A 21,091-nucleotide genomic window follows, 5' to 3' on the forward strand; every position below is an offset into this window, starting at 1 on the left:
ATTTTTTATCTGGCACACATTTTGCTGCGCGTCCTGCCCACTCCTTCTATGCAAAGTGGGTTGAAGCGGAATAGTAATGACTCCGGCCTTATGGGATTCTGAGTGAGTGAAGTTCAAATGCAGCCTGTACATCACAGCACCTGTCAGTCAAAACCGGACGGGTGCCAGGTCTGCACGCAGAGGGAGCCAGAGAGGGTGTAGCACGTGTGTGTGTGTGTGTGTGTGTGTGTGTGTGTGTGTGTGTGTGTTCACATGTGCACATGTGTGTCTGTGTGTTGCTAAGCCAGAGAGAGGTGGGGTGGGGGTGGTCTAGTTGGAGGGATGGAAGGATCAAAGCACCCAGGCTTGGTGCAGTGCAGAGCAGGCTGCTCCTCCGCATACCTCCCATTTTTACAGCTCTTAACTCCAGAGATAAAGGCTCGGGAAACCACGCTTTACCATCAACACGCAAGACATTTTTAAAATAACACTGCTGTTATGCTGTCGCTTAACACTAAAACAAATGACCGAAAAGTGATATGTAATGTGTGAGGATGTTTGGAGAAACTCAGTGTGTTAAAGATGTGCTGACCGCAACGTAGATCTCATTGTTTGACACCTCTTTAACACCTCTGGGTGTGTGTATGCTCAAGGACAACACTGTATTGCTGAGCCACGTCTTTCACGCTTACACCAGAGGTCCTCGGAGGGTCCAGAGAAAGAGCATCTTAGAAAATATTGTGTTTTTAGGGCCAAATTAAATGGATAATCACACCAAAGCCACAGGCTAATAGCTATGTGTGGTTGTTTTTGTGTGATTGTCTGAGATTATTTCCCAGAATCCTTGATAGGCCAAGGATCCGATGTAATATGCTTGTGGAGTGTAGTACAGTATGTGATGTAGGGTACTCAAGTTAAGTCAGTTTTATTTATGTAGCCCAATAGCACCAATCAAAAATTGGCCTCAGGGGGTTTTACAAACAAGCATACGACACCCTCTGTCCCTAGACCTTCATATCAGATAAGGAACCTGACAACATTATAGATAGATTCTTAACATACAGTATAAGAAGAACGGGTACATGCTACAAATCAAGACAGAACAGCTGTAATTTGTATAAAATTATTTTCTCTATTTCTGTGCACAGTGGTGCACAGATTAATGACTGAGTCAGATATCCAACTGTCCCGAATTTGCATTTTCTTGCATTGAAAGTTGTTGCAAAAGATTTGCATAGAGCAGTGTATTATAACTACATACAGAGTCCTAACTACATCAAAAGTGGGCCACTCTTACTTTTCTTGGGTATGTGTTGATGCGTTCATTTTTTTAATTAATATTTTTATGCTCTTTTGCGTCACACATCCAAGTCAGTTGGAAGCCACGCTCCTCCACCTGTGATCCCCTCTTTTCTCGCTTTCTGTCCGTCTATCTTTAGCTCCCTCTCTCTGACTTCTTTCAGAACTTTAACAGACGGTGATCAGAGGGTATGTGTATTGCAAATGCTGTGACCCACATAGGAATATCTGCCTTCTGGTGCTGTTTAATTGCAGCTCTATTTATCGGCTGCTTTTAGCCCGGTTGATGAGGAGGAACCGTTTGGTGGAAGGCTTAAATTCTGTGGCTCATTAAAATGTTGAAATAAATGAAAATGCCACACAAGCTGACGCAGAGAGAAAACAATTCGATTCTGGATCCGCCCTGTATCGTGTCAGTTTAGCGACTGACTTGGAGGATGTGAATGTTTGAAGCCATCATTTTAGGTTTTTCTCTCATCATGGCATTTAGTCTCCCTCCACTTTCATCTCCTCAAATGCCAAACATAGAACATAACGCTGAATCGTACAGTCAACGTCAGCTCTTTACAGTATATTTTAACATATATTTTGAAGAATGTAAGAATCTATATGTCTTCGAAACCCCTGGAGATGGATTGAAGAGCTTCTACAACAGTGTCTATGGTACTTGTTATCAACTTTATTACTACTTTAACAAAAACTTTAAAAAAAACATGTGCTGTTCAATTCAATGAACTATCTATGTCAAGCGAGTTTTCACATCTCACTGTTCACTGCCTCATGTATAGATTAATCCAAGGTGTTGACTACTTATGCCGAAAAACGCGCAAAGACCTTTCACACGCCGTGTCTCCTCTCATCTCTTAGGGTACCACCTTAACGTTGTCCATGCTGTGCTGGCTTTTCGTTTGCATTGTGGTGAGGAAGGGAACAGCCAGAGAGAATAGTAATATAATGATCAAGGTCCTTTCGTAATCATAACCATAACCATAGAAAAAAACAATCATCTTACTGCAAAATCTTCCGATGTCAGTGCAATGTTCTGTTGAACATGACACTGGGGGAATGTGGGGGAAAAATAAAATACTGAGGATACAAATTTGGGCTCTGTGACAGATGATTTCAATCACTGAATTAAGCAGGCAGCCTTTCTTACAATCACATTCAGATGTATTCAGGGAACTGGGTATTAGCTTTATTGGGAAAAGCAGAATTTCATTGGAAAATATTATTCACCGGCCATAACTTTGACTTTAACATGAGGTCGGGGAAACAGATGATATAGCTAGTGATACAGTTTAGCCCAAAGGAAACGAGCAGGGTTTGTTAGTTTCAATAGATGTTTGGATTGACTTCATGGTTTTACATAGACTTCTTGACTATTTGTGTAAATCATGTTGATCCCAGTCAAAAGCTTTTTTTTTTTTTTTTTTTGTTTTTTTTGGTTTTGTGTTTTTAGTTTAAACAGGAACATTACCGTAAAGTCAGAGGTAAGCGAATGTGAGAGTTTGGTTTTATTGGAAATAAAGCTTTGGAGTGGTAAATCTGTTAGTGCTGCAAGAAAAGCCAGAGCTACTCCACCAACAAACGAGTTGGACACACTGTAAACTTCTCAAATGTTGCCTTTTTGTGTGTGTTTAGGTTTGATGGAAACTTCAATACCAATGTCTCCAAGACCATCTGCTGTGATAGACTATCCCCCACCGTCAACAGCCGAGCTTTCAACCCCGGACGAGACCTCAACTCAGGTTTGTTACTCTCACTCTCTCTCTCTCACACACACACACACACACACACACACACACACACACACACACACACACACACACACACACACACGTCGCATGGTGCACAAAGAATTTTCTAGTATCTGAACTGACCTACTTTAAGAAACGAAACATGGACACAGTTAACACCATTCAAGCTTTGGAATCCATTTTTTGACAATGGTCTGTATGACAAATGGGTGATAATTTAACAGCAATTGCCATGGCAACCGTTTTTTTAATGAAGACGCCGTATTAGCTTCTCTATCCCTCTGATCTTCTTAAATGTTAAAAATGCAAGGACATTTAACTAAGACAGAAATAACGAGCTGTGCATGTCTTTAGAGGGTTTTTTTTTTTTTTTTTAAGTCTCTCCTACATTCCCTCACTCTCACCGCCTTTCCTATCTCTGGTTTGACTTTGAACTCGTGTGTGCGTTCAGCTAGCGTATGTTTTTATCATCCTTTTTGTTAAGGGCTTTGTCAGTTCTTTGTTTCCGTCCGCATTCTACCTCAAATATAAATTGCATCGGTTGTCACACGAACTGTGCATGTATGTGACTTCAGCATACTCCTAACAAATCACATGAGTAAGAGCAGTGGAAAACAGTGGGATGGTTTTTCTCACTGCTCCCATAATACATTTATTGAGGCTCCAGGTTGCATAAGCACATTGCATTATGTTAACATGTAAAACCCACATGTCTTGACCACATATGTCGGTCTGCATTTGGTTAAGAAAGAAAATGGACTGAACTGAGTAAAAACCAGACAAAGCCAACATTCCCCTGCGGGTTTTTCTTGTTCTTTTTCCTGTCACTTTGTTAGCAGTGTGCTCTTCCTGCTTCCAGAGAAGAAAAATCGAGCTGCACTGCATGGTTTTTTGACGCACAGACTCAAACTTCCTGGAATATTGATACACTTTCCCTGTATCTCTTAAGCTTCTAATTTTAGTCCAGCACACATTGTAAAATCACTGCCAGTTCTCTCCAGGAATTTGCGTTTGTATCATTTAAGGAGTTCAAACAAATTCTACCAAATCCCTGTATGATTTTTGAGATTATGTAAGTTTTCAAAACCCCTTTTAAAAATGTTCAAATTGGAAGAATGTTGCTGTATTTACCAAGCACTGCATGAAAATAATCAGGTTCATAACCACTTTTACCAGCCAAAGTCAAATAAAAATCTAGCTTTAGACCCCACTAACACATTACCCTTTATCTACATAGTGGGGGACTGTGTTTTCATGTAACATGTTTTGTCTGGCAATGCTTGTCGCCATGATAGTTATTGCTCCAACCAAAGTTCTCCCATTAAAGTGACAAAACGTATTTATGTTTAGTCTAATACCTTTTTCTGACCATTTGGTTTGCAGAATTTGTTATTAGGAAACACTGAGGTTACCTTATAGACTGAATTCAGGAGAAAAAGTTACACAAATATGCTCAACTTCCTGGCTAGCTTAGTTACTGTAGTATGTCTTAAAATAACACAAAATGGTTCAAAGTTTTACCTCACTTTATTAAAAAAAACAAAAAAAAAACTGCTGCGAATTAGATCATTTTGGCGACAATAGTCTCAAAAAAACCTCTGGAACATCTTTGAGGGACTGCTTAACGGTGCCAGTATGCTTCAAATTAAATGCTTGTTGGAACCGTTGGAACAGCACCTGAAACCTCCACCACCCTCGCTTTTTTGGAGGTCAGAATTTGAAGGGCTGCATCAGAATTATTGTAACACTTGAAATACAACAGTTACACTTACTTCATTTTCAAGCTCTCGTTTTTTTTTACGTTCTTCACACAACTACTTCTGGCACTTTTCGTATGTACAACTCAGTGCAAGATCACCAATGCCTCTGCGGAGAGACTGTCCCGGAGTGTGTGCTGTTATCCCCATCAGTTTGAATCACTGAGTCTCACTCCTGTCTATTGCCAACTTCGAGTGTGGCCCTTCAGAAAACGTTTAAATGCTTTTGCCTGTGGACGCGTTTGGACGACTTCGTACAAGCTACTAAATTTGAAGCATGCTGAACCCTTTACTCGTCCAATACACACTGGTAAATTGTGAGCCCCCCCCACCCACCGACTTCCCCTTTTTATGGGAAACCTCCAACTCCATTTATTCCTCCTCTGTCATCCCATTGCTGCCCCCCACCATCTAATTCTTCTAGATATCACAGCCCGCTCGTCTCTCTGCAAACCATTCATAATGACTGCCATTCATAACACGTCACCATCGGCAGGGTTTTATTTTCCTTACAAGCCAGTCACCGCGAGTTCAAGTTACCCCTCCGCCTCCCCTTGCCTCTCCCTGTCCCTCACACTCAGCCCTCCTTGACCCCCACGCTCCCAGTGTATTCATTCTCTCCCATTTGTCTCAGCCCAGTCTAAACAACCAGCCACAGATGGGAGGGAGGGTGCGGGTGAAAGAGTGAGGGATAATTGAGAGGGATAGAATGATGAATGATGGGGAAGAAAGGAGGGGTGAGAGCTGATTGAAATGGGGTAATTGTATCAAGACAACATTGTATTCCTTCCATCTTCTCTCCTCTCATGTTCCATTTTGCTTTTTTGGGAGGAAGGGGACGATAGGAGAGAGATAGTAGATGTGGGAGGCAATAATGGTGATACCAGCAGGTGGGAGTGAAAAGACAGGTAGATGAGAGATGACTGGGGCAGAGTGCCGTGTGATTAAAGGAGTAGCTTGATCCATCTTCTTTCCTCCAACCAATTTTTTTCTTTTTTGCAGTCTTATTTCCTAAGCAATTTTATCAATTTCTCTGACTTGTTGATGTTTTGTGACCCCCCCCCCCCTTTTTGCTGTTCTTCCTCCAATCATCGCATCTTCAACCCTCACATGTGTTTAATGGTTCCTGAAGGACTTATGGCTTCAAGCACTGAACTTAATGTGCATGCAGATATGTACATACTTATAACTTTCATACTTTCCCATCAACTTCAACTCCCAAACTTCAGGCCAGAGATCCAATGAACACAGTCACGTTGATTCATATTCACCATACCAAGTTGTTTGGCTATTTTTGTGACAGGCTGGGAAACAAACTGAAACTGAACCGGAGCCTGAGAAATGACAGCAAGTAAAAGACTAATCCTTTTTTTGTCCAATCAATTCTCTTGTCATGCTGCAAGGCCTGCATAAAGTTAACAGAACTTCAAGTAAAGTGCCCGGGAACCTCAGCGAATTTTGGCATACTACTCATGTGGCAAATCATGTGGGGCCAGGTTTTCACCTTGAAAACCATGTGATGAGCGTGAAAATCTAGCCGCACACACAACATGCAGACGCTATAGTCCAGGTTCGGTCTGTTCTCATCCATGGTTCACAGAGGATGGTTCCGAGGCGATGCATCCTATTGACTTTGGTGACATTTCTTCTTGGGCTACCATGAAGCTGACATTTTTGATTTTTGGCGAAATGTCTTGAAAACGTTCAGATTTATTGCATGAATTTTGGTACAGACATTCATGCACCCCTCAAAATAAAGTGTAACAACTCTCGTGATCCCCTGACTTTCCATGTAGCACCTTTTGTCAGGTCAAAATTTTAATTTGCCCAATAAAATACCTGTAAAACTGACGACATTCCCATCACCTTCAGCTGTACTTTGTCTTTAGTGCTAAATCGGCAAATGTTAGCATTGCAACAGATGAAACTAAAAAGGGGGCTATAGTAAACATAACCTGCTAAACATAAGCATGTTAACATCGTCATTTTGAGAATGTTAGCATGCTGACTTTAGCATTTGGCTCAAAGAACCACTGTGCCAAAGCTCTTGCAGAGCTACCTACTCAGTCATACATAGAGAAAACAGAAGTACAAAAGGAAAATATGCTGTAGTTATATTTAATTGCTTCTGTTGTTGTCAATAAAATTATTTAGGTACACAGACATGATGTTCTTAGAGTAAATGACTCTCTGTGCTAACAGTTTCTTTTGTAGCATGAAAGAGCAAGTGAGGTACCATTGTGCAATCCCTAGCACCACCATAAAACAAATCTTTATGATTTTCTAGTAGCATGCAATAGTTAAAGTGGTACATACGGTGTGTTTATGCATGGGTGTAGGTACAGATGTATCACTGCGTCATTTGCAGATAGTCCTGAGTAGTAAGCTTGTAAGAAATTAGTGTAATTTGGATCCTTTTTCTTGGCTTGTCCGTCTATTTCTGGGAAGATCTAAACATTGGTGGCAGAGGGGAGCACTGAAGCCTGACAGATGTATACAGACCCCTTCTTCCACTGTCAACACAACTGAGTGGTTCCTGTTTACATGAGCCTCAGAGATGAATGGAGGGACTGGGCAGGGATAATGTATGATGGGCAAACGTGGTGTGCAAGAACCTGCTGTGAAGTTCTCTGCCAAGTAAACATAGTCAAAGGTACTTTTTGGTCCTGTTTATAACTTTTGGCAGTTGGATGACTGTTCTGTTAATCTGTTTGTGTATATGCTAAATTCTTTTCAGATTTTAATGTTGAATATTTGACTTTTGATCCCCCCCCTGTAGAGAAAAACTATGCTTTGGCTTGAGATATTGTTGAAAGGTTGGAAAAGGTCAAAACTGGTTCTCTTTAGCGGTTGATTAATTCAATGTGATCACAAGCCAAGAAGAACAATTTGGGACTACCGAAAACCAGCTGACTTGCAAGAATGGTGGATAGCTTGTAGACTTAATTAACAAGATATTTGAAATCCTATTCCAAGCCATGGAAATCCCCCTCTGAATAATATCAAATAGTCAGCTAATTAGCAAAAATAGTCTGTGAATGCATACCCCTGCTAATGAACTGCAGAAACAACAATGAATTTTTATTAGTAGATTAGATTTTAAGCATTGGAATATCTGGCTTCATCAAACCAAAGTTTCTCTTGCAAAAGATAATATTGGGCTGAATATAAGACCAGATTCATTTCTAACCAAAAAGAAGTGTAATCTAATGCATCCTAACAGGATTTCTGCTGGATTGTTAATAAAAATTGATAAAATTAGTCATTTTCGGACTTATGGTGATTGGATTTTCCACGATTGGTCTGTATTCCTGTATTTTTATAAGTGAAAAGTTATTAACAGCTGCATTATTGTTTATTTTAATGAAGCCTGCTGTGACGGCCATGCTCTGTTTCTTCCCTCTCTGTCTCTCTCTTTGCCCGGTTGAAGGCCCAAAGTTTCTATTTGTGTCCCCCTAACTCCCCCTTCCCATCTCTTTGTGAAAGGCTGTTTTGTGTTGCAGGGAGCAGAGAGGAAGTTGCTGGCTTTGTGATGGGATCTCTGTGAAGATAGTGTTTACTCTGTGACCCAGTAAAAAAAAAAAAAAAATCTGTCTGTTGGTGTTGAGCAAATACTTGGGCTCAGTGTCTCAGCAGTGAGGTTGTATTATAAGGCTGTTATTTCAGCTTGCCCTGCAGTCACAGTTATGACGTGCAGATCAAAACCCGGTATCCAAATGAAAGAAATGTACTGTATACGTCCCAGTAGTTGACCACTTCAAACTCCTTTTTTCCTCAAAGTTAATTTATTCTTTGAGAGGTGCTAATAGGGAAATGCATTTACATACCTAAACTTTATGTCTCGCCAGAGAGGGAAGTATTTAATTTGTTGTCATGCCTGAATAGGCAGGCTTGCATACGCCTGTATTAGGTGCGAAAGGGCCCAAAACAGAAAACAGTGCACAAATGTTTGAGTTGGAAAGTAAAGTTTGTGTGCGGCAGCTCACGTGATTAACTGAGATTCCCCAGATGTATTAGTAGAAACATGCTTTAAGTTTTCCTGTACAATCATCCTTGGTTGGTTGTTCAGACAGAATTTTAGAGGTGACACAGTTGCATTCAAAATCAAACGGGAGGCCCGAATAGACGCGATGGAAATGAGGTGATTTGCCGGGGGGGGGCAATAGAGAAAAACGACGACTTGGGTGAGGCGGGAGGTGTAGTGTTTATTGGATGAATGTCTGTGGGGAGAGATTGCAGTTTGCGTATTTACACAGTGTTTGGTAGTGAGCAAGCTACTTGCTAGCTTGCAAGTGTTGACACGGCCACCACGATGAGCGAGAAGTGGCAGAGGTGGTGTTGCATGATTTGTTTGCCTCCAGTGGGTACCTCTCTGAAATACTGCGTAGGCAGCAGGCACATGGTGCCCCCATTTGCAAAAAAAAACTTTAAAATTTTAAACTTTTGACCCCACCTCAGTCCCGTGTCGTCAGGAGTCCCAGAGTGTCCTATAGAGAATGAACGGGAGCGAACCTCGTATTGCGCCGCTTCCAGTGGTTCTTCACTGTGAGGCCAAAGCGCGCTTTGCACTGTCTTAATACACTTTGAGCATAACAAGTCGACGCCTACTGCATGTGCCTACGTTCAATGTAACACAGCCACATTTGCCGTTTCTGTCACATCACAATGTGTAATATAGTATTCTCAAGTGTATATTCAAGTCAAGTCAAGTTTATTTGTAAGCCCCAGTCTTACATACAACAACCCAAAAGGCTTTAGAGGCCCAAAGCATTGTGGGTTCCCAACCACGCCCAAACTATCTAAAAAGCATGAAGACAGTGACGGAGAGCAAGTGATAGTAAATAACACCAATTGGATATTATGGCATTAAACAGTCGTTGAGCATAAACAACATGATACATGAACACATTGGTTGTGTTTATTTTTCTGATCTTGCCATTTGAGCACTTTCTGTCACACACTCCGATTCACACGGGATTCAAAGTTGACCCCTGAACATGAGAGGTCTCCTTCCTGGAAGAGGTTTTGGCATTTAAGGTTTAATCTGAGCAAGCGAAACACTTCAAGTACTGAATCCCCCGGTTACTCATCTGGTTTCTCTCCATCCCTTCTGCCCTTCCCGTTTCCCATTTTTCCTTTTCCTGATCTTATCCCTTTTTCTCTGTCCCTTTCCAGTACGTCCTGCCCACTTGTTTTTAATATTCCCTGTTCTCTCCGTCTCTCTCCCTCCTGCAGTTTTGGCAGACAACCTGAAGTCCAACCCTGGGATAAAGTGGCAGTACTTCAGCTCAGAGGAGGGCATCTTCACCGTCTTCCCTGCCCACAAGTTCCATTGTAAAGGAAGCTACGAGCACCGCAGCAGGTTTGGAGCAGCCTCTCCTTTCTTGAAATCGTTTGTTTGTCTTTTTTGTCATTGAGCTGTTTGGCTGGGTAAAGAGAAATATTAATGACGCTCCAACCTACTGCCAAACACACAGTTCGTCAGCAGGTATCGCTCTCACTTAGCAGACTACCAGAGCAGGCCGGATGAGGTTGGAGCCCCCAAGCGCTCGTTCCTGCCTCTTCCTCGACCTCTTCCCCTCTCTGCCTCCTCCTCTGTCAGTTGCTGTGGGGTGGCCCAGTGGGCCCGTTGATGGCATGCTGCCTTCACACACCCTGACACACATGCCCTTGGCAGGAATGTGGCTCTGTACCACTAAAGCCCACTGGAATTTCACACCTCCAGTGTTGTGGGTTTTTTTTAATGGCCACGACTGAAAGATTTCTTCTTTCTATCATGTCTTTATTACTATATCCTTGTCTCTCTGTTGCTCCCTGATGAACTTTTTTTTTTTGTTATTATCATGTCCACTGGATTTTTTTTCCCTTGCTGTTCGAGTTCATTGAGCTGGCATATGGCCATGAGAGAAACTACGTTGCCTGGCTTGCTTCAAGTGTGAATGAGGCTTTGTGAGTACATCACTCCCCTTCTCCACCCTCTGTTAGTGCCTCCTTGTCCAGCAGACCACACACACAGAGGCGCTGAACCCCCCACCCCCCCACCCTCTGCACCCCTCTGCACCCCCCACCCCCCCACCCTCTGCACCCCTCTGCACCCCTCTACACCCCTTTGCACCCCTCTGCATCCCACCAAGCTGATAATAAATGTGCATACAGTGACATACACCAAATATAGAAATTTTAGCTTTAAAATACAGGTTTAAATAAAAATCTTTAAAACAAGGAGGAATATTTTAGTACTTCAAAACTACTCCTGGCTATTAGTCTTGGCATTGAGATTACCCCAAAATAATAGATTAGACCTGTTATTATACTAACAGCTGTCAGCTACATAGCCTCCTAAAGTGGTTGTGCTGTCAACCAGCCAACACATCTGCCTTCAGAGGGTCATTCCCTTTTTGTCACAATGGGTCCAGATAATGGAGATACTTTCATACCCATGTAATTACTTCCGTTTCCTATGTAACAATGAACCTTTAAGACCTGAAGGGCTGCCGAAGTCTTATTTTCTAATTCAAAAACACATGGGCTTAAACTGAAAAATAAAATTCCTTGTTGTAACTTGTGGTGCTTGAAGATGTCCCGTGTAGTTGTAGGAGGCTGTGCACGCATGGTGCTGGAAAAATAACTCGGCAATGACAGCATGAAACACAGAAAGTGCTGAATCTCCACCAAAAATAACAGTAAAGGGAAGGAAATCTCTTGTGGAAAACTGTACCAAAGAGCAGGCTGGAGAAGGAAAGACACCTCTGACCAAAGTCGTCGAGGAAAGATAAGGGGGGAGGAGAGGGTAGAGGAGGAAGACGAAGACACACAGTTTAGTAAGCAGATTCATGGGACAGTTGCAGAGTCACGTTGCTGCTTTCGGTAAACATTTACTCCAGCTTTTACATTGTTTGTTTCCATCGTTAATGCACTTTTGTCTGTTTGTTTTCCTGTAAATGTTAGCGTTTTTATTATCATTGCACAAATGCTTTTACAGTACGTGTTAATATTATCTTGGCTTTCTAGTCCAGCATCTGATCCGGCTATGCACGTTTGTGTGTATTCATGCATTCCTGCAGGCCTGTGTACGTGTCCGCAGTGCGTCCCCAGTCTAAACACATCGTGGTGATGGTCGACCATGGAGCGTCTGTGACCGACACCCAGCTTCAGATTGCCAGGGACTCTGCACTCGTCATCCTTAACGCCATAGATGAACATGACAAGGTTGGCGAAAGGGGATAGAACTTATCATTCTTACCTTGCTTCATTAATTTCAGATTTGCAACTCTCCACATACTGAATGCCTAGATGCTTTGGAAAATCAAAAAGAGCCACTAACCTTTAGTAGCATCAGTGCTACTCCCACGGCCTTGTTTTTTTTTTTTTTGTCACTTAATCTCGTTATCACTTCTCTACAGATCTCCATTCTGTCAGTGGCAGAGACGGTTCGTTCCTGTTCTCTGGATCAGTGCTATAAGAGTCTGCTGTCTCCAGCCACCAGCGAGACCAAGAGGAAGATGAGCACCTTCATCTCTAACGTCAAGGCCTCCGATGGAGCCACGCAGCACGCGGCGGGCTTCCAGAAGGCCTTCCAGTTGCTCCGAAACACCACCAGCCTCAGCAAGCAGAGCACCAGTAAGAACTATGGAATAAAGACGATGTTGTTAAATTGCGGTGATGCTGCGTACTGTACGTATTGTGCCTGCTGCCTCAGTGATCAATTCCAGCTCTTGTGCGCGGGTTTTATTGGTACTTTTCGCCTTCAGCGGCACAGCCATCTCCCCTGTCATCGTATATGATATTAACCTATACGTGTGGTGTGTGTGTGTTCCTGTTCCTCTTTCAGCGACAGACATGGTGATCATCTACCTGTCGTCTGGTATCACGTCTCGAGAGTCGTCGGAGCAGGAGAAGAGAGCGACGCTCAGCGTGGTCAGAGAGGAGAACCGACACCTCAACAACTCGGTCATGATCCTCACCTACGCGCTCATGAATGGTACGTCGCTCCTATTTAAGACAACAAGTTTAAGAACAAAGAGGGAGGTGTTCATTGATTTTCACCTGGATTTTATGTTCGCACATTCAAAAAATGTTGCTTTCTGCTGCAAGACAATATTCACAGCAGTTGACGTTTTCTCTTGCGATGGGGAAGAGAAAACGAGAATGAGCTGCTGATTATCTCCCAACAGTAACTGGTTCAACCAGAGTGATATACTGCAAATAGTATTTTAAAAATAACATTATCACCGGAATTTTTGTATGTCATTGTAATGTATTATGTATTGTATTTTTATATAATGTTTACCCATTTGTTAATATTCAAAATGAAGCAGAAAGCAAGAACCCGAGGAGCCCTACTTTTACTTTGATAATAGGGGAGAAAAGAATTTTACATTTTTTACTTTTTGGACTGTTACTCGTTGCCTGGTCAAGCAATGATTTAATTTTGTTACAGAGGAAGGTTTTGCAGGTGTTTTTGTAATGCACCATAAAATAAATGAAATGCTGCAGCCTTCAAGTTAATGTCAAATATCACAACACTTAGTTAGTACACCTTTATGAATTGATTTACTGTACTCTGATAATTAGAAAAAAACAGCCTAGCTGAATTTTTTTTTTTTGGAAAAAGCAGCACAAACATGGAGCAGTTTTGGACATACACTGTATAAGTTACATTTTCTCCATATAAATGTTGATTTCGTCTCTGCACATATCTAGAGCTTCGTTCCTTGTTGCTTCTGCTGGGAGCTATTTCTGTCTGTTAGATATCCTTTCTCTATGTTCTTGGGTACAATGTGCTCAAGAGAAGACTGATAGTTAGAGAGGTGCTCAGAAACCTCAAAGGCTTTTTGTTTTCATCATGTGTTTGTGTGTGTGTGTGTGTGTGTGTGTGTGTGTGTGTGTGTGTGTGTGTGTGTGTGTGTGTGTGTGTGTGTGTGTGTGTGTGTGTGTGTGTGTGTGCATAGTGTGTATGGTGTGTATGCTTCCTTTTCCTCTTTCATTGTCCTTGTCCATGCATCTGCCTCCTCTAATATCCACCTCCCTCTGCAACACACTCACACACACACACACACACACACGCACGCACCTCTGCTGTGCATGCATTAGTCCACCATTAATACAAATGATTTTTGCATCGGAGAATGGAAATGAGGTACATCTAAGAGAGGAGAGAGTGAGACTTCAAAGGGCATACAGCTCACTGTGCGTGACTGACAGAGAACCTTGGCTCTATAAAGAGCTCCATGATGAAAAGGATGCAGAAATCTATCACCCTCTGAGTTTATTAGCATTGCATATCCAAAAAAACATTTGTTTTGTTGCTGACGCAGTTGCGCACGGCTGAAGGGCCCATTGTGGGGGTGTGTGTCTTATTCCCTGCATCCGCTGCCAATGTTAAGTGCTGATTGTTCAAGGAGATCAGCAGTGCCTTGACAGTATAATACACAGTTGTTTGTTTGTGTGTGTGTGTGTGTGTGTGTGTGTGTGTGTGTTTGATAAGATGCCCACGTCCCTTACCAAAACAGTGTTTTCTACTAGTTTCTCCTCAGTACCTTGATCATTACCTCCTTACTTGTTGCATTTTGTCTATACCTGTGTCTTTCTATTGATTGTTTAGTGTATAAAATGTCCCAAATTATGTCTTCACATTTGTTTTATCTGACAAACAGTCCAAAACACAAACATATTCAGTTCAGTCACACAACAGAAAAAAGACTAGGACTAAATCTAGTATATGGCTGGACCGCCCTTTATCTGTTTGCCAAACTCCCACTAAAGCTGTTCTCATTGACATGTTTTTCCGTTTCTGTTGTCAAACAACGGAAAAAGTATGTAATAGTGACTGAAACACGGCCCCTTAAGACTACATGTTAACCAGCAGTCAGTTCCAAGCCATTTCCAAGCTGCTGCTCTGCAACTTCTAAAATCCTTTTTTTTTTATAACCGTGACGTCGTCTGACAAAATCACCATAGAAGACAATAGTGCTGTGATTTCAGCTGTATTTACTTGTTAAATGATCACTAGAGAGAAAGTTAGAGGCTTATTCACGTCTGTGTCAGCTACCCTGTGGTCAATTGAATGAGATGCATGGAGAGGTGTGCCTACGGAGGGAAAGCCCGACCTCGCGCTCACTGGGCAATAGCGGCGACTCTATTCTACAGAAAGTAGCAAAGGTTTGTCCAGAAAGTCACTAGATTTGTCACTGGGTGCTTTTTTTTGAAGAAGAGAAAGTCGCTAAAGGGGTCTGAAAAGTCTTTAAATCTGGTGACAAAGGTGCTAAGTCGGCAAAACTGCCTGTAGACGCCCCAGAGAGACTTTTTTCCGATATTTACAGTTAACAAACTTTTTAACAAAACATAAAGAATGGGATAAAGTGTTGGAGTCCACTCCAAATAAAGAGTTCTTGATAAAATTACAAACAGGGAATGGGGATAAGAAAGTTATATGTCCTCTTTACCCAGTATTCTAAGGTATGAATTTAAATAATAAACTGCAGATAAAAGGGAGAAACTGAAATGAATACACACACATCACAGGACATGTGGGAAGAAATATGCACAGAAGTACATCTAGTTACGAATTCAGTACATGGAAGGAATTCAAATGGAAGGTAACTGTGAGACAACACTCACATAAATGTTGGAGAAACTGTGGTACACAAATTGGCAAACCGTAACCACATGTTTTGGTCAAGCCCTAAATTAAGTACACAATGCATCACAATTAAGTGATGCAATAACCTGAGGTATTGGAAATCGGTGAGGTGCATAAGAGGAAAACTGAAAACAGTCCTTGGGGTATGTGAAGACCATCATATGGAAAGAAAAGTGGGAAAGGCTACTCCCCCAGATATGAAGGTGAACAGAAACCTGTGCTGTCAGCGAGTTTCCCCTTTGCGTTCGTCCAGCATTGCCACCCATGACGACATCGGCACCCATCAGTTGCTGTGATGATCAGTGATGATCAGCAGAGCAGAGCCTTGGCATTAAAAAGGGATTTCGGCTGTAATCCCGTCAATGATTCGGTACTGGCAGACAGTCAGCGCTCTGTCCCTCCTAACAGGTTGCGGGATGCCAAATGTTCCAGGTGACAGCTGCAGGGGCCCTGCCATAGTCATGCCTTCTCCCCTAAACGACCCTATGAAGCTTGGAAAGATGAAGTCTGCACATTTTCTTTAAAGTGATGACGGGTTTATTTCGTGACATGATTTCTGAGCGTGACAGATGACAGTCGTGTCTGGCGCAGGCATGGGATTGCGAGAATAAAGCCCATAGAAATCATGACACAGGATCACAAGTCGGGGCCTGCGTGTCTGAAATATCTCTGCTGCTGACGCCAAATCAATCTGCGAAATCCTTGTGGAAACATGTAGCATGTGCCTCGATTAATGATCCCGTTCAATGCAAGCCTCTCGCCGCTTGACCAAGTGAGTTGCATGAGGTTAATTGTGCTCCAAATACACCTCTCTTCTCAGAGATTCCTGAAGAATTCAGCCTCTGTTTGGCAGCAGGAGGGTGATTTCTTCCTCTCCAGCTCCTTGAGGGAATTGTTTTTTACAGCTAGATGGGAAGGAGAACCGTGGGTTGCCTCCTGTAATAGGAATTTGAGTCATGTGCTCTTTAGTGAAGAGCTGTTTACTCTTTTACCTCCCTGTCGACCATTCCCCCCTCTTTTCATTTGCACAGTTATCCCGTTCAATAAGCCTTTAGCTGTGCCATCAGTTACGGATTTGTTCTTAATATCCCTGCTTGATTTAAATCAAACAAACTCCGTCATCGACTCTCTCTCCCTATCCTAAACGTCTTCTCTAAGCCTCTCCTGCCTTCCTTCTGCAGAGGGAGTGACAGGCCTGAAGGAGCTGGCCTTTCTGAGGGACCTCGCAGAGCAGAATTCGGTGAAGTACGGCGTTGACAGAGCAGCAGAGCGAGACCGCTCCTCTGTGGTGTCGTCCTCTGGATCAGCAGGAGCCTCGATGATGCCGGTGGTGAAGGGAAGCATGATGGTACTGAACCAGCTCAGCAACCTGGAGACCACGGTGGGCCGCTTCTACATTAACCTGCCCAACCGCATGATCGACCTGGCCCGCTTTAGCCTGCCCTACGCTGACCCCATGGGAGATGGTGAGCGGTCTGGACCCAACTCGAGCGGAATTGGCTTTGGTCTGGGCTAATAGTGTGACATTTTAGACTATGGTTCCTAATGAAACGAATGGTTAACACAAGATGATCTTAGATAACTAATCTGAGCTATTGTATGAACTTTAGTCAGATGTTTCCTCTCTTTCCTCCAGGATTTATTATGACTGTGAGCCGGCCCTGTTACTTTGGTAACCTGCTCCTGGGCGTGGTCGGGGTGGATGTGAACCTGGCCTACATCTTAGAGGATGTCACCTACTACCAAGACTCCCTAGCCTCGTACACCTTCCTCATTGACAACAAAGGTCAGTCACATGAAAAGGGGCAGTGGGAGCAATCCACTCCAGTGCAAACACTGTCGCTGGGCTCCTGACTCTCCCACACGTGCATGTTCTTCATCACCGAAGAATTGGCAGGACTCTCTACGGCCGCCCTTTTTCCAGCCGGTGGTCAGCAGCTTTAGAAGTGGTGTGCGTAGGTGTATAAGCAAATAAAGCTTCAAATTGTTACGGCCTGTTTTCTAAATTAAGTTTTCCCTGGGTTATACAAAACACAGCAGAACAAATCAAAGTCCCACACCGGCTTTTGCTTAGGCTGCTAAGCCAGTAACAAAACAAACATCAGGAAAAAATCTTGCAGTCTACACGTCCAGCAGACTCCAGTGGCATCAGTCCTCATTACTCCACATAGTTGGAAAAGAGCGTATTTAGGTGTTAGGTGTAGAATTAAACTTTATTTTGTCTGTCTCAACTTCCGCCACAGCCATTATCCCTTATTAGACGTAACTGACAACTTCTTGGTAGCACCGGCACTTCTTTGGCATGTCATTGGCCGGAGAGCCATGACTCAGTGCACTGACGCGGTGCAGGGCGGTAGTGCCTATGTCCGGTCCTGGTTTGTCTTGGCCCCGGCTGAGGGGAGTTTGACTAAACCACTGGTGCCACACAACAGGCAAGTTGTGCTCTGTGGGCCTGCAGACAGGTGTCATTAATGGACAAACAGTTACACAGCTTTGTTTCAAAAGCTGCCGTTTTTGATTCAGAAATGTAGAGGGAGAGCTGTGCCGAGCTATCTTCCAGCGAATTTCCGAACACGATCCCAATTTCAGTTTCAGCATTTCTCTCTCTCTTCTGACAAAACAAAAACTGCAATAACCAGGCTTGATTTGTATGTGGTTTGGTACCAGGGATATGCTGTAAAATGTTTATTGAATACACGAAGTAGGAAGGAATTAAAAAAAAAAAAAGGGGGGCTAAAGCTGAAGGGGAAAGGCAGCATAAGTTTCTTATGGAGCGAGTGTAGGACAGGTGGGGGAAGTTTAGAGTAAAGGGGAAGGATTTTGGAGGGTGGGAGAGATGAGGTGATGTGTGGGGGAGGAAAAATCATAAAACGTGCAGAAGAAATGACACGTACTCACCTAGATAGTGGGAATAAGTGTTCAGAATCAGAATTTTTCCCAATTAAAGCTAATTATTGCGGGTTAATTTTTGCAGCTGGGTTTTGCTCCTCTGCTGCACCACTCAAATTAGTCTCTCTTTTTTTTTTTTTTTTTTCTTCTCCTAAAATGTTTGTCTATGTGATAAATATGCGCTTGTGCAAGCGCAGGAACTTGGTAAACACTGACAAATTACTCACATTAAAGTTATTAGCTGGCTTCCAAATTGTCTCCTGCCAAACAGACTTGAGGTAAATATAATTAAGTAAATGTGCTGCTGACAAGAGACCTCCGGAACTGAGGCTAAAAATAGTGGGTGAGTATCATAGACATATTTTTGCATGGAGGTCGTTTGCAATACTGCCCAGTTGGTTTTGGGAGAGGGGCTACCAGCACAAACTTTAAATTATCTAGTGTGACAAACAACTAAAACCCTGGCTAGACTTAGAGAAACAAATATTTCTACCATATACTCTTAAAGATGGTGATTTTCCTGGTCTTGGGGGGGGGGTTTGTCGCACCATATGGAGCATATTTTCTGTACATACAGCTACTAACGGCAGTGCGTAGCTACAGTGTAGCGTCCCCTGGAATCGACCTTTGTCACTTCATCCCTTGTTGCATACAATGATGATTGTGAATTCAAAGCTTGGTTATAGCTCTTGGCTGTATAAAAAAATTACAAGAATAAGTATAAGAACGACAATAATTACAAGAAAAGCTGAATAGACCTGTATGTTTTGTTGCTGCAGACAGTGTTTGTTTAAAGGACTACGATTTGTAGGATAATCGGCAGAGAGTGTGGAATAATGTGCAATATTGTGCAATATGAGTGCACTTTGTCGCGTCTTGTTTGACAGTCCTGCTGATTCATAAGTTTGTTGTCTCAACAAATTATGTTGAGACAACAAACTGTTGGGTCTAGGTATGTTGCTTCTGTTTCAGTGTGTTTAAGGACTAATGAAGGGCGCTTGTTTGATTTCCCAGGTTACACCCTGATGCACCCGTCACTCACACGGCCCTACCTGATGACAGAGCCTCCCCTGCACACGGACATTATCCACTACGAGAATATCCCAGGATTCCCTGCTGTCCGACAGAACATCCTCAGGTAAGAGAGGATGAGGAGGAAATTACACTGGATTAAAAAAAACAAAACAAAAACAAAACAGTTGCCTAAAGTTGATTTCAGCTTTTAAAAACCATGTAAAACCAGAAGGACAGTCAGCCGTCGATACGTCAGTAATATATTTTATGATTGATCACTTCTGTGTATGTCTTGCAGCCTCCCTCTGGGCAGCCAGGTCATTGCTGTTCCAGTCAACTCCTCTCTGTCCTGGCACACCAACCGACTCAGGGACAACAGCAAAGATGCATACAATGTCAGCTACGCCTGGAAACTGGTAGGTGACTGAGTAGACAACCAAGACACAGCAGGCGACACATATTTACTAGGTGACTAGTGAATTCTAGTTTCACTGTCCCACATTTTGACTTCAGCCTAGATTGGACCACGAGCTTGTATGTTTGCCAACACGCACAAAAGCTATTTACAATAAGAAGTCCTTGTATAAAGTATCTTTCTCGTATTGCCTGCATAATTCTAATGTGTCCCGGACTGAAAAGAAATAATCCAAAGTGAACGTGAAAAAGGATCGTCCCTTTTGCGGCGGAATAATAACTTGCACACTCAGCGCAGAGACAAATGATGATCTCTGGCTCGGGGCCAGTAAGGCATTATCATGCTGGGACGGTAACTCACTCATGTACTTTCTCTCCGACTCTTCCATTTCTGTTTATAGCTCTTTATCATTACTGTACTGCTGCCTAAAAGCAGTGTAGGGATTTATGTTCCCAGCCTTTGTGTCTCCACCAAACCTCTGCCACCTTAAATTAGCCGGTGTCATAAAAACCAAGTGCTCTCACGCCCATAAACTGTCTATCCCTCGAATCTGCTTTTCCTCTCAGGCCCTGAAGTGTAATGTTTTAGGAACAAATGGCATCAGGACAGCAATAACATCACGCCTTATTGAGTCTTTCTGACTTTTGGCAGGAGTAAAAATATCTCACTCAATTTAGGAATTTCACTTTTAGCCTTTTTTTAAAAGCTTTTGACATTTTGGTTTTTTTCTCACCTTTGCCATGAGTTTGGTAGCCGTCTCTGTTTTCTACAAAAACGAACTTTCCAGAGCCAGAAAAAAATGGCGAATTGGCTCAGAAAGCATCAGTCCAAAAGAGTCTTTTGTTTGCCACACCCTTCTGTCCTTTTGTCAACCAGATAATATAAGGCGATTGATTTATGAGTACTTCAGATTTTTTAATTTTTGTGCTTGTGACCAGAATTAAGACAAAAATATGGCATAAAAAATGATTTTTTTTCCCCCTGTTTCCTTTTCAGTCGTCAGAAAGCTCCTGCATCGTTCTGAAAGCTGTTTACTGTTTGCCTGGCAGTTTGTATGATTTAACAACAAAGTCTCCGAATTTAGGACCAGGCTAGCCCTGCACGGTTCATTTAGAATCAGTCGGGTGAAAGCAGTTGTTAAACCAGACACATTTATCTTCTGCTGAAGATGTCTGCAGCCTATAAAACACTGGCTGTGATGTCTGGCACTAAACACTGATAAAAAACTAAACAAAACAAAAAAAAACAGAGGGACTGATAGGGATGGAGGGTGTGTGTAATGTCACAGTCTCCCTGGCGTCTAGTTTGGACAGAATATGTTGGAGTCCAGTTTAGAAAT

The 21,091-nt window shown here is 42.6% G+C and overlaps 1 protein-coding gene across 2 annotated transcripts in view; it reads left to right on the top strand.

Annotated features, from left to right (window-relative positions):
- cachd1 (cache domain containing 1) overlaps positions 1–21,091 on the top strand; it is a 91,585-nt gene that overhangs the window by 49,325 nt on the left and 21,169 nt on the right. For both annotated transcript variants that reach the window (XM_040128662.1, XM_040128663.1), the window contains 9 exons: positions 2,920–3,026; positions 10,028–10,154; positions 11,857–12,001; positions 12,196–12,412; positions 12,624–12,773; positions 16,616–16,900; positions 17,071–17,220; positions 19,338–19,461; positions 19,636–19,753. In XM_040128662.1, the coding sequence (XP_039984596.1) occupies positions 2,920–3,026; positions 10,028–10,154; positions 11,857–12,001; positions 12,196–12,412; positions 12,624–12,773; positions 16,616–16,900; positions 17,071–17,220; positions 19,338–19,461; positions 19,636–19,753 (1,423 nt within the window). The remainder of the gene's footprint in view (positions 1–2,919; positions 3,027–10,027; positions 10,155–11,856; positions 12,002–12,195; positions 12,413–12,623; positions 12,774–16,615; positions 16,901–17,070; positions 17,221–19,337; positions 19,462–19,635; positions 19,754–21,091) is intronic.

The sequence above is a fragment of the Xiphias gladius genome, chromosome 6, assembly GCF_016859285.1.
Source record: "Xiphias gladius isolate SHS-SW01 ecotype Sanya breed wild chromosome 6, ASM1685928v1, whole genome shotgun sequence".
NCBI lineage: Eukaryota > Metazoa > Chordata > Actinopteri > Istiophoriformes > Xiphiidae > Xiphias > Xiphias gladius.